Genomic DNA, 14,691 nt, shown 5'->3' on the forward strand with positions numbered 1-14,691 from the left:
AAGAGGCTGAGATACAGACTGACACGAGCAAATACATCTAAAGCTGAACAAGTAAACGAAGTGTCGAGTCAAAATCCAGCAAAAGGTGAAAAGCGGAAAGAGTCGAAGGAACCAGAAGAGATCAAAAGAATCAGAAAACCTAACCAGAAGTATAGGTCGCCGGAATGGACGTACGTGGCACTGTCTGAAGGTGAAGAGGCAGAAAGTCAGGGAAATCCAGAGGAGACCATACGTGAAGTGGTTGAGGAAGATACAGGTGAAATCCTGAAAGTTATCTTGACTGACATTGGAGAAAAGTCGGATACTGAGGATGTTGTTGGAGATCTAATACAGTTTGATGTTGAAGAAGTTGAAGTGAAGAGTGATGAATATCCAAATTGAGTAAACTGAAGAAATCACTTGGAGAAAAGTGAAAAGAAGAAAGTCTGAAATTTAGCTGTTTGAAGTAATCCAGAGTTCTAGAAGTTTCAGTAGTGGAGTTGTAGAGGCTGAGTCAAAAGACACGGTCAAAGTAGTAAAATGGCTAACACAGAAAATAATCAAAGTAGATGTGCCTTCTTGAAAAGATGGTGTAGAATGTGCTGCTGCTGTACTGGATTATTAATGGTATTATGGGGTGTACTAGCTTTATTAGTTACTTTTAGAGTTACAATAGGTACATTTGGAATACACACTGGGAATGTGACTAATGTAGAGAAGAATTCGCAAAAAGTAGTTCCAACTAGAATTAGTAACATTTACATACATAAAGATAGGTCAATTAATGATTTTTCTAGCAATGTTTTTTCAAAGCTGTTGTACGAATACGTAAAGACAATGGAAGTTAGGGATTGCTACGTATGTATGCAATTACCAGCATCCGTTTCAGAAGGTGTTACTTATCACCATTTACCAGCTACGTATGGAATTTCATGTAGTGTGTTGAGTAGTGTTTTTTATTTGTTAGGGAAAATAGATTATGAGATGTCTAACAAAGATAACATTTATGGGCAATTGCCTATGAACAAAAAGCTGAATCCAGCTAAAGAAGCTAACATTTTTGGTGAGATTTTTATTGAGAAAGAAGAATTAACATTAGATTACATTTTTAAGAACAATTTAACTTGCAGTTTGAAAGAAGAGGAGAAGGCTTTCCTAAACATGGTAGAGGAAAGGAGAATGAGCATGCATTAAAAAGGCAGGGAAATATAAAGTGAGTGAGACAATTTGGGACATTGAGATGGGGAAAGAGTTGAAAAATGGGGCTAGTCCAACTTTGGCTTTAGATGCACCACAGAAGGGTAAACTATGCATTACCAGGGGAAAATCCCAATATGATCATTATTTTGTTGGGGCTAGTGAGTGTCATGATACATACTTCATTGCAACAGGTTGGGGTTTTAAGGGTGGAGAAGATCCAGTTTTCCCAGGAGTGTATTTTGTTTGTGGGAACAAGGCTTATTACAAGTTGCCTGACCATTGGTATGGCACGTGTTATGTGGGCCTGGTCTTTCCAAAGATTTTTCATATAGATAGAATAGAAGATGTAGAACATATTAATTTACTAACACGTTTTAAGAGAGAAACTTGGTCAGAAATAGTTGGTGATATATTTGGAGCTTTAATTCCAGCAGTGGGAATTTCTTTAAATGCATATGGGATTCGGAAACTGTCAACAGTGGTAGATCGCTTATCGACAAGTACCGCTGGAGGGTTTCTTTTGGTAAATACGGAGATGATTGCCGTACGTGCCATGTCTATGCAAAATCGACTTGCCCTTGATATTCTATTGGCCAAGGAGGGTGGAGTCTGTGGAATGCTGAAAGTTCAACATTGTTGCACTTACATTCCTGATGAAAGCAAAGAACTGAAGGTCTATATCAAAAATATTACTGATTTGCATGAAGAATTAGTACCACTAGAAGCTGAAAGTATCTGGACTAAATTAGCAAATAAAGTGATAGCTGTTAAGAGTTTTATTGCTAAGATAGGTAGTACTATTATAGGTAAGATATTGTTTCCTTTGACCTGTATAATTGTTGCTTTATTGATACTAAGATTGGTGTGTTTGTGTTGTAAAAACAGGGGAGGGAAAAAGAAATTAATCAAAAGAAATATTGAAAAGAAACATAAGAGGTCAAAAAGAGACCCACAAGAAATAGAATTAGAAGAATTGAGGGAGAGTGTTTACTTAGAGGCGAAGAGGGATGATGAAAGGGAGTCTGGTGTGTAGTGTTGTGAAAAAGAAAAAAGACATCTTCAATTTCTCCTAAAATGGGTTGTTTAATTTGGTGATGATATCACCAAAGGGGGGATTGCTGGAGCAGGGTTTTCTGTTGAAAATTTATCGAGTTTTAAGCTCCGGTTTTGTCTATGTGTAATAACTAAAATCATTAATCTATAATCGATAATTATTGGTTTTGTGAGAAACTTTGACTAACCAATATTATTAACAAGAGAAACTACACGTGGGAATGCATATATGTTGCCTAATAATATGTGCGGTTATTTAATACAAGGGTGCTATTTGTTTTGTGTTGATGCTTTTTAAATAATAACGTGTGCTAATGCTTATTTATGTTGCAGATGGCTAGTTAATTACATACACATAAGGGTATTAGTGGGAATTAACACTGTTTAATCATTGCGATGATGTAGTAACGTTGTTTGTGTTTCTTTCAATTAAGATGGTTCGTTTTTGGCCTAAATAAGATGGCTGCCGTTTACAGCCTGCACTCGAGTGAATGTGAATATGTCAGAAGGCCTTGCTGAACATGGTTGAAAGTCACCTGACCATGGCTTCTGCTGGAGTTTTGAAAGTTTCCGTGATGACAGCGACTCCAGGCAAGCTTCCAACTGTCCTTGGAGGAAAAGAAAGCCACAATGAACTTTGTGATTACAGCGGTGGCTTCGCTATGGTTCCGAGGAAATATATTCATGAAAGTATCTTTTGCAAAACTCGAGTTTCCTTCTTCCGTCTTTTTATTTTTGTGATTTTTCTGAGCGGAGGTTCTTACAAATGTTGCGATGCAACATCCTTTCCTGCTTGTTTCGCTTGGTGACTCAATGAACATTTAGAATTTTTATGTTGCTTTATTTTGCAAGTTCTATTATAAATATTGTTAGACTAGAGAGGGTCTAAGGCCACTTCTTCCCAAACCTGCGTTGGTGAGGATCGATGCTGTGAGGACGGCGACTCGGGAGACTTTACTGAGAGACCTGTCCTGACCCATTTATGACATTTAGCTAGAATAGGTAACTATGAGAATAATGATTTTGCTATTGATTGACTTTCATTTGAACTAATTTAGATAAAATACCATTTATGAATTATAGTGTTGGTGGTTATTTCTCGTCGTTTATTGAATACTCTAATGTGATTATTGTTGTTTAAATCATGACTCAGGACAGTAACAATCTGATCGCATTGACCTTTCTGTAGATACAGGGTGTTTAGGAGTTTTCTCTCTCATGTTCGGCGCTAATAGAGTAATCGAGCGTATGTTAGTGGAATGGGCCCAAGTGTGTGATGAGTGTATGTGCGTGTATCTGTGAAATTACTCCATCCGCGGAAGTAGGGAGAATTTGTATGCCCTGATCTGCAGCAGTGGCACCAAAAAACATTGTCGCACCGCGCACCAGCAGCACTAAAGGCGCCCCTGATTTTGCATAAATGGGTAGGAAGATTAGAATCGAAGCAAAGGAGTTTTAAGACCACTTCCATTTTTTTGCACCGAGGTGACCTCGATGTGAATTCACTCGTATTGGCATATGTGTGCATAGAAAATAACACTGTCCTCGTGTCTCAACCAATATCGGTAAATATGACTGGTTGTGTGATGAGCGTTGGCGCATGTGGTACAGCCGAGTTGGCAAAACGCTGTATGTGCTGCCTTATGAACGTGTAAAGAGTACTCGCATGTGTGCATCTTATAACGCAGTGTAAGTAAACATACTAGTGAGTATGTGCTCCGCATTCCTGCATCATAAAGAGCATGCAAACGGTAATGGTGTCGATAAAAAAGTCTCCGGTGCATGCCTGTCTGCAGAGAGACTCACAGCACATAAACTCTATACGTGCTAAATTTCTGACAATGTATTACCACATGGTTAATATAGCTTTTCTTGAAGTCGCATGGGCCCCATAGGATGTGGGTAGACAAGGCGGTGTGGCTACCCTTTCGAAAGAGAAATGTAAACAAATTGAAGCTCATTTAAAAAAAACAACAATCAAGACAGAAGAGGTGTAGTTGTAATGAGATGTATGCGGTTGATAGGATGAGCACAGCTGCTCAATATTTGATGGAATATTAGATAAAGACACTCGCATTTCGTCATCAAGCATTTTCAAGTTTCCACCTTTCAGTGTCTTTAAGTTTGTCATTGTTAAAAACGATACTTCACAAATGTATGTAGTGGAAAACTGCAGAAGAATTTGTAACGCTTTTTACCTATGTTTGGATGCATTTTGGCACTGGAGCTCTTCTTGCCAATGTGACGCTCTCTCCTGTTCCCTCCCCTGAGTAGGCACAGTGATTTAAAACATGAATTGTACTACCAACTGATGAATTTTTTCATGTAATCCTCACATGTGTTTATCTAGCTATTTGATCTTACTTATTGTATTCATTGTTTGATATTACAAAGCTATATATTCATTTACATTTTATGTGGGGGTATTTGTTTGGGTATATATATATCTTGTATCAAATATTGAACCCTGATTTTGTAGGGCGCATGAGTATGTGTGGGTATGTCTCTGGTTGGTTGAACATATGTGTGAGTGTGATGCAGGATGTGCTTGGATTATTGGGATATAACTCATATTATGCTTTTATGTAAACTGTAAAAACTAAATGAATAAATAAAATGTTATATGTTTGGTACTTAAAAGGTTTGTGCATTATATTTTGGAAGGCCAGTGTTTCAGGTTTGTGGAATTGCATCAGTGACTATTAGAACCATATGACTTTGTTCACAGGCAGAGAATTGTTGTTTTGATTAGCTTTCTGGATGCATTTTTGAAACACGAATCCAAAAGCTGTCTAAGTCACCCTTTTCAGGCATCATTAACAGACTTCAATCAATTTTTATTTCAGCTAATTTTTCTTCTTCAATAAGTGAACAGTTACCAGTTGCAGTTGAAAGAAATGGATTTCTGAACCAATCATAGACTTGGATTTCAACATTTGGGAAGTAATGATTAACTTTCTCTTCGAGCAATGTTAAATGGTCAACAATCAGCGAACTGATATTTCATTTCAGCTAACACTCAGCAGTTTTGGAAAACATGTCAAAATTGCTGTCTTTCACTTTCCTTTTCCAAATTGCTATTTTGTCTCTCATAGCACAAATGTTATTTACTGCTGTTTAAATATTTTATCCTTTTCCTTGCATACTGGTGTTAATTTTATTCATGTTCAAATATGTCTGCAAAATATGCCAATTTTGTGCACCAAAGTTTGTTTTGAATTAGATCCCAGACTTCATGTAGCTGATTTTCCTCAAAAAGTTTAATCATCATTGCCTGCAAGTCATATACACGACAAAGCACAAGACCTCTTGAGAGCCAACAAATTTCTGTACGTAGTAGTAGCTTTTTAAACCTTGTCCCTATTTGTTCACAAATATGAGCAAATAATCTGGATTAAAGAGGCCTGCTTTTAACGTAATTGACTATTTGAACCACTTTGTCCATAACTTTTCTTAATTTATTTCCAATGGTTTGAGCGACTAGTGCTTCGCGATGTAAAAAGCAATGAGTAATTATAGTATTTTCATTCTCTTTCTTTCCTAAAGCTATAATATCTTTTGTTAAGCCAACCATTGAGGGTGCCCCATCCGTGCATATTCCTACATAATTTAACCATTGCAAATTATTTTCCTACATGAACCAATGTAAAGTTTTAAATATATCTTCAACTCTAGTTCTTATTGGAAATTCTAGGCAACACAAGAATTGCTCAATAATTCTGTCAGTATGAATGAAACATATAAAAACCATTAATTGTGCTAACCCACGGACATATGTTGATTCGTCTAATTGCAGTGGAAAGATCATATTATCGTCTTGAAATGTATCCTTCATTTGCAGCTTAACCCCTTCTATGCTCATGACGGAACGGTTCCATCATGAGCACAAGCCCCATTTTCTTTTTTTGCCTGGGGAGGTGGGGAAGATTTTCCCCAACCTCCCCAGGCCTATTTCTGTATTTCACTGTAATAACGATCGCGCGCATGGTGCGCGATCGTCATTACAACGAAATCGAAACTGAAACTTAGTTTCAGTTTCTAAGATTCGGTGTTTGTGGGGGCCCCCGAGCATCGGAAAAGATGGGAGAGGTATCGTTGGAAAGGGGAGAATCTCCCTTTTACAATGGTACCCCTCCCTAGTGGATCCCTGCTTGGGGATCACCCCAGGAGGGCGATCCCCAAGCAGGGATCCACCAACCAGCACCAGGGAGGGGAGAGCAGCCCCTTGGGCAAGGGCCTTTGCTACCCCCATTGCGTTGTAGGCACACCAGTCTTTCTGCCCCCCCCGGGGGGGCAAATGGGGGCAGTAGCCTCCAATCTGCCCCCAGGGGGGCAAAAAGCCCACTAGCGCCAGGGTTTTTTTATCCCAAAATTTACTTAGGGTGGGGGCTGCCCAAAACCGGCATGCCAATGCCCCGACCCCCTCACCAAAATTACAGCCTTTCTGCCCCCCCTTGGGGCAGTAGCACCCAATCTGCCCCCCCAGGGGGTTCAAAATGCCCACTAGATGCCAGGGATTTATTTTGGGCAATTGAAATTAAGGTGGGGGTTGCTCAAAATGGGCATGTCAATACACCCAAAAAGAATTACAGTCTTTTTGCCCCCCGGGGGGCACTAGCCCCCAATCTGTTACCCTGGGGTGGCAGAAAGCCCACTAGATGCCAGGGATTCTTTTTGGCAATTTTACTTAGGACGGGGCTGCCCAAAACGGGCATGCCAATGCCCCCACGCCAAAATTACAGCCTTTCTGCCCCCCCCTTGGGGGCAGAAAGCCCACTAGAAACCAGTGATTTTTTTTTTGTAGAGGCGGGGGTTGCCCAAAATGGGCATGACAATATCCCCCAGAGAAATTCCAGTCTTTCTGCCCCCCTGGGGGGGCAGATGGGGCAGTGGCCCCTGATCTGCCCCCAGGGGGGGCATAAAGCCCACTAGGCGCCAGTGATTACGCTGGCTTTTTTTATGCATGGGGGTGGGGGCTGCCCAGAATATGCATACCAATGCTCCCAACCCCCCAAAAAATTGCCACAGTCTTTCTGCCCCCCTTAGGGCCATATCGGGACAAACTAGCGCAGCCGGCACATAGAGAAACCTAGCAAACCTGTACATTTTTGAAAAGTAGACACCACAGGGAATCCAGGATGGGGTGACTTGTGTGCCTTTTACCAGGCTCTGTTGCCCAGAATCCCTTGCAAACCTCAAACTTTGTAAAAATAAAACTCATTTTCCTCACAATTCTGTTGTGGGAAAGTTCTGGAATCTGCGTGGATCCACAAATTTCCAAGCAAGGCCACCAAAATGCCTGTGGTAGCACTTTGAAAACCCGCTTTCTAAATGTCTCGCAGGGCAGCGCATGCGCTGGACCAGGCGAGACCTAAAAATGAGAAAAAATACCACTAGCAGACATTTTTCTCCCTTATCAGTACATACTTTAATTATCAAAAGTTAGCATAAAATACTTTAAAATGTGTTCTACAGCTGCCCAACGCCCCTGACTAATAATTTAAGTAAACAAGACAGAAAGGTAATGTCAAAAGTGAATACAGACGATTTGATTTAAAGTGTTACTTAGAAAGCATGTCAGGCCTTTTTCCGAATCTTAAAACGTGAACGGATGGCCGGTATTCTTCACTAGGAAAGGTGGTAACTCTACAAGTTTGCAAGCTAAATAAGGCAGTTATAAGTATGCCTACACAAATATGTGTATGTTAACATGTTTATCAATCAGTATGCAGTGCTTTAAATCGGCTGGTACTCACCAGTACTGAGTACCGGCACTTCTTAGTTTTATCTCTCCGAGTACCGGCACTTCTCTACTGCCAAGGAGAGTACCGGTACTCATGAAACGCTGGTGCTGGCGGTCTGTCTCTGACAGCCCAGGCACTTCTGTAGACCTGAGCCGGGCCCCCGCTGATCTATTCAGCTTGGGCTCGTCTCCATACCGTCGGGGTGTTCACCATCACGCTGTGTTGTAAACACAGAAATCGAGGCAGCCGGTGACAGCGCTATTAAGAAAGCCGTGGGAGGTAACCAGGCTCAAATAGCTTTAATCCCACCTGATTCTTTTGTTAGGTGTCTGCTTATGCCTGTCTGCTTGCCTGTGATTGTTTTGTGTGAGAGAAATACGAGAGAAAGGGGGAGAGAATAGAAACACTTATGGAAGGTATATCAGAGGAAATGTGTGGAATACTTGTGTGTGCACGTCTGCTTGTTTCTTTCTGTGTCGCTGGAGAATATATAGTATTGTGCCAAGCAACAGCAATTAACAGTATTGATGTTGCACATATTAAAAAACAAGGAAATGTTAAAATATCACAGTGTTTGGCTTTCCTTGTGTAATGAGTAAACAAACCTTTGTTTAGTGAAAGACATTTCTCACGTGTTTTGGTATGTGCTGCAAGTAAAATAGAAGTCGAGAAGTATGGGCATGACTTATAAGCCCCGCCCCCAAGCCCCGCCTACTCGCCACATTTAAATGAGTACCTGCCCTATTTTCCCCCCATTTAAAGCACTTTCAGTATGTACATGTATAAACGTACACCAAGCAAGTTGTATTGCCTATATATAATAGCTCTTGCTGTATTGACAACCTTGTCAACGCCAGAATAAGTTGTCGTGCCTGTGAAGTAATTTCTAGCTGAATGTGTGGCTTCTTTCTGTTTCAATGGCGAGACAGTTTTTCAGGGATATGCCCCTACTAACATGGCGGCCATAGCGTGATTGAATTGACGTCCGGCACAGTCTTGCGTAGAGCGGAAGTGCCAATGTTGACAGCTGCAGCTGGTATGTGTTGACCGGAAGTGTGGCTCCAGGGGACTAGAGATAATTCTGGCCCGTAAGAAAGGGTCCCCGGTGCCCCAGTGACACAATGGGTCCTTCAGAAGAATGTTCGGGTCGCAAGAGAAACATCGAAGAACGATTGAAGCAGGTAAAGGCAGGGAGAGGGTGGCATAATGGAAAAGCGGGACACGAGATGCTGCTACACACGAATAACAAACACATGGAGACGCAGGACACACTGGTGTGCAAAAGGACCCGCTGAACTCCTAGATAAGCGTTATGATGGGGGAGAACATAAAATAAGGGTATGAACCCGTGGTTGCAATGAAGTGCATGTAATGGTAGCCTGGATCATTTAGCCAGAAACAAGTTTAATCTATAAGGTATATAGTTTTCCAATATTGTTCTAACTTAGATCTTCAAAAAGCTCACAATGTGTTTTTGCTAAAAAGCCAGCGCTGCATGAGGATGTTATGCATGACATGGAGTATGACCTGCTGGGACTAATTTATTTGAATTTGGTTTCCCCGACGTCCACCTTACTACACCTTTGTAGTTTCCTGCCAGAAACAAGTTTAATTTATATGGTATATAGTTTTCCAATATTGTTCTAACTTAGATCTTCAAAAAGCTTGCAAGGTGTTTTTGCTAAAATGGCAGCGCTGCAGGAGGATGTTATGCATGACATGGAATATGACCTGCTAGGACTAATTTATTTGAATTTGGTTTCCCCGACGTCCACCTTACTACACCTTTGTAGTTTCTCCACTCCCAACGATTTAAATGTTGGTCGCCAACACTTGCGCCCTCAACATTTTGAACAGGTGTAGCATGGAGGACTGGATTACACAGAGCCTGACGCACACACGTTCAAAACTTATTCTATGGGGTTGGCAGCTGTACCTGTTCAGAGCATAGTTACTTAATCAGTGGTGAGATTGCTCCAAATAACACTGACCTATTGGGTTATTGCAATTTCTCAATACATGAAAAATACAAATCAATACAAACACTAGGTGTCTGAGTGAGGGCAACTGGGTTTTCAGGATGCTGCCGTGGAAGTCAGAAAACTCGCATATTCACTCATTATCCTCCGTCTTTGAGCTACATGTCACTCACGCCTTAAGTGTACATGTTCTGTGAGCGATCCAAGCTTATTTTACTCTTCACTGATGGATCTGTTCTGCGGGAAATTGAAGTTAGCTCTTACTGCCTTCTGTGAGAGAGGGAAGCTTGTTTTGCTACTGCCATGCTGTCCCTAGTCTGTGAGGCAGTGAAGTTTGTACTTCTGCTGCCTGATTTGTACCTGCTTGTGCTGAAGCTTGTCTAACTGCACTAGTCCTTTGAAAGAGGGGTGTTTGCACTGTTTCTGCCAAAGGTATAGCTATCTATTTTATTAAGTGAGGTTTTTTCTACTCTTGTTGACCCATTTAATAAACAAGCATTTTGCAATACAATAGGTCCTGCATTCGCAAGAGTTTGTTATTGACTTTATAAATGATAATAAGGCCTTTTGTTTATCTGTTTTGATAATTGACACAGAAATAAGAGGCTTTGTCATTTACACTGCCAATAGCTCAAACTTTTGTAAATGAGAGCCCCATTTCATTTCAAAGAAGCAGCCGCTATTGCCCCTGGCTGCTTGGAAAGTGAAAGCACGCTGAGTGTTGCAGGAAAGCAAGTTGTACCTGCAGTAGGAGAAACTCATTAAAGAAAATAGTGCTTACAAACTGAATAAGACATACTGTGTAACAACAGAAGTAAATGGGCCAGTCCTCATGGGAGGTTACAAAGGAAGACAAGGTGGTACTAAGGAGGTACTGACAAGCCTATTTACTACTCAGAAGCCAGCATTTACAAAGGATAATGACACAAGCCAATGAAAGATATGGCGTTCGGATCTTCAGATCCATACTCGAATATAGCATGCCTCTCAGAGCAGGGCATGCGCTGCCCAAGCGCGACCAAAAAAGTGTAAAAAACTAGGTGCGATTAATGGTCCAATAACCTTCATGTAGGTATCTGACCACCACTTCATACAAAAGGTTTCAAAATAAACCAGCGTTGGCATAGCTAATAGGTCTCACCTTTGGGACCTTATGTGTTTAGCCAGAACTTTTGCCTATGTTGTAGAGCTTTGTGGCTGCTGTGCATCATGTTGAATAAAAAGCAATAAACATGTCAAAACCAATCACAACCCCAAGGCATCTACCGTCGATGTGAGCTACTTTTAAGGCAGATGGGGCAAGAGCACAAGCAACATGCTGTTAGTGAAGAGAGGCAGTGGCTGAAGTGGATGATGCATGCTGTGATCGGGGAAGTAAAATGTGATTGGCACTTGAACAGACCATTGAATAACAAGGGCCACTGGAGGAGGCCCCTGTACGTGTGACACAGCTAAAGCTATCTATAGGCAAGATTTAAAAATAGAACTCCTGCCTCCGACTTAGAAGGAAAGGACCGCCAACGTCACTCACAGACCTGGTTCTCCCTCGGTGCCACTGCACCTGCTGCACTACTGTCAGTTTCTCATAAGGCCTGCATGGTCCCGAACAGGTTCTTAGATTTTATTTTTTTTTGTTTGGGAATCTTATGTAGCGCGAACTCGACCCGAAGGTGTCAGAGCGCTTTACATGAGAACCGGTTGCGTTAGAGAGGGACACATTCATTTTAGGCACCGGAGATGAAGTGATTTGCCCAGAATCACAGGATGTTAAGCGTCCCTGCCGAGACTCAGCCCTATTCTCCAGCTTCGAGGTCAAGCGCTCTAGCCGTTAGGCCACATCGTCTTGGAGGAGATAAGAAAGGAGTAGAATGGAAGAAGGAGACCTCAGCACTGCGTGGGCGGTGGATCCCGGTGGGGGGCGGGGTCCGGGCAGCGCACTATCCCGTCACCCCTCCGGTGAGTGCCTTGATTGGTAGTGGCGCTTCACCAGCACACTGGCATAAATCATGCTCTAACAGCAATGCAACGAGGGCTGTTGAGTGCTAGTTTGCTTTGAATGCAAAACTGCTCAAATGATATGCTTGCACTGTGTGTTTTGCTGTTTTTAATTAACACTTCAGTTTATCTTGCGAGTTATATACTGCAGTCCTCCTTCCACGGCTCTTTCAATGACAGGCTGCCAGATATACATCGTCATTGTTAAAGCATAATTAAATAATGCGAAAATTGCCGCAGAGTAAGTCCGTTTCCTGCTGGTGGATGACGGCTCCGCTGATGTCGAAGCTGCTCTGGCGGAGTGTGGCGGAAATCCAAAATGCCTGGTTATGTCGAGCGTTGAAAAACACCAGACGCAAACAGACTGCAGTGAAACGACAAGTGCCTGCGTTATAATTAACACCGAAAGACACGAGAAACAGGCTGCGGTGGGATACCGAGAGCTGGTGAATCACTGCAGTTGGAAAACAAATCACAAAGGTGCTGCAATGACATGGGTACAATGTAAGGCCCTGCTTAATATTAACACAGGAAACTCATCACGGGCAGACTGTAGGCACACACGTACGCTCTAGTGTTCCTGACAATCACTTACACCGGAAAACAGGTCACAAAACACTGCGGGATACAGAGGTACAATCTCAGTCCCCACGGTGTCGCTAACACTGGAAAACAAACAAGCACTAGAAAATTACCCGCGAGTAGTGTGCACTCACGTGCGCACTACAAGGGAAAAACCAGCGCTGACCGCCATCTGTTTCCAATTGCGATAATTGGAAACAGATGGCGCTACTGCTCGCTCCCGAGCACCCTAGGCCACAGTACACAGAGATAATTGGAAACAGATGGCGCTACTGCTCGCTCCCGAGCACCCTAGGCCACAGTACACAGAAGGCGGGACATGCACCCGCCTTGGGCCAATTGCGTGCTGTCTTTCTAATAAAGACGCATGCAAAGGTCAATAGCGGGTGAAAAAAAAAAAGCACACACACGAGCATGTGTTAAGAGTTGAAAAGCCCTTACTTAAAGTCTCGCAGGGCAGCGTAAGCGCGCAGGCTCTGGCGAGACCTAAAAAGAGGACATGTGTTGGGCTTGTCACTGATGGTTGCAGTCAAAACCTTTTCTTGTGACTTATGTTGAGGGTTATGTTATGTGACGTGACATGGCAGCCATTTTTGTTTCCCTTCATTGCTCTTGGGAAATATTATACGTTGGGCTTTCGGCCTCCAGTTTCCTCAATAAAGAAATCGTTTTGCACAAGATTTTTTGTTTTTGGAGATGAAGCTTGTGGATTATTGTGTTTACAGAGGTACTTTCTATTGTTTTTACTATCTACAGTTTTGCTAGTGTGACATTCCTCATTCAACCTGTGCATTGCCTGGAGAGGTTGTGAAATTTATCAGCTGGAAAAATATAACCTACATTTTTAGGTCGAGCATTTGAGACCTATTGTATAAACGTTAGTATATTCTTATAGGTACTTTCTGGGCTCTAGAGATCAACCCTATGACTTGTCTGCTTCCGCTTTGGGACTTTTTTTTCTGTTCAAATGCCTTTATTTAACTGTCTTGATAGTAAACGACCAGTAGAGGTCAGTAAAATCCAGAATTGCTTTCTGCTTATTCAACTGCCTCTATTTAACGGTCTTGATAGAAAACGACCAGTAGAGGTCAGTAAAATACCAGAATTGCTTTCTGCTGAGGGACTTTCTTTTTTACATTTTTTTGGCAACTACCTCTATTTAACTTTCTTGATGGAAAACGACCAGCAGACGTCAGTAAAATACCAGAATCACTTTAGCATTCTCTAGATTCCAGTCCATAGGAATGGTCTTCCACGAGCACCCTTAGACAATAATATTTTTTTCAAATCTTGTATTTTCAGTGATATGACCACCAAAGGCCCTGATTTTATATTAAAAACAGAGCTGTGGACTTTACCATTTCCCGCTGAAAGACAATATTTCTCTCCATGTGTTCCCATACCTGGCGTATCACGCAGTTTGGTGTTTACTTTCCCACCGCAGTTGAAGTTTCAGCACCCAGGCTAATGTGCTGCATAGCTAAATACATATAAGGTCCCAAAGGCGAGACCGATTGCATTGTAAATACTCATTACTCTTATAAATCTACTTTACGTTGGATACCTGTTACTTGCATAGTCATCAGCGTAAGCAATTTTTTGTGATTTGTGGTGATTTGAAGACGTTGAACTAGTCCGGTAACCCTGATATAGTACGAACTTTAAATAATTCAAAAACATTACACTCAATTAAGAAATTTGACAAGTTAAAAATGCTTTGATAGAATGGATGAATCAGGAAATAGCATTGTCTAAAGCAATCACAATGAAACATTTTGTAATACAATGTTAATACAAAAAATCAGCAGTCTCTATTATACTTAAAAGACAATTATTTAAAACAATGTAAATTAAGATATGACCGCACAGCATTGGTTTGTTAAAAATGAAAAATTTAAAAAAAAACAGACAGGTGTTACAGTCAAAAAGATAAAAATCTACCTCGGTATTTCAGAAGTTCTGTCGGCCCTACCCCCAGTTTCAGCATAGTTGCGAAATCAAACTACCTCGCATCCCACCAAATAAGGGCAAAGCGGGTTAGAACAGTCAGGTCAATGGACCCTTGTATTGTTAGCCCGAATCGCCCATGCCCAGCTCAAGAATTTTGCCATGGCGATAGCAATTGTTTCCTGGGTGCATGTCTGTAGGATCCTCAGGGT

At 41.6% G+C, this 14,691-nt stretch overlaps 1 protein-coding gene across 6 annotated transcripts in view; it reads left to right on the plus strand.

Annotated features, from left to right (window-relative positions):
* Window positions 1-8,973: 8,973 nt before the first annotated feature.
* EXOC7 (exocyst complex component 7) overlaps window positions 8,974-14,691 on the plus strand; it is a 320,098-nt gene continuing 314,380 nt past the window's right edge. For all 6 annotated transcript variants that reach the window (XM_085616945.1, XM_085616940.1, XM_085616944.1 and 3 more), the window contains exon 1: window positions 8,974-9,157. In XM_085616945.1, the coding sequence (XP_085473071.1) occupies window positions 9,098-9,157 (60 nt within the window). In that variant the 5' untranslated portion in view covers window positions 8,974-9,097. The remainder of the gene's footprint in view (window positions 9,158-14,691) is intronic.

Source organism: Triturus cristatus, chromosome 7 (assembly GCF_964204655.1).
Source record: "Triturus cristatus chromosome 7, aTriCri1.1, whole genome shotgun sequence".
Lineage (NCBI taxonomy): Eukaryota > Metazoa > Chordata > Amphibia > Caudata > Salamandridae > Triturus > Triturus cristatus.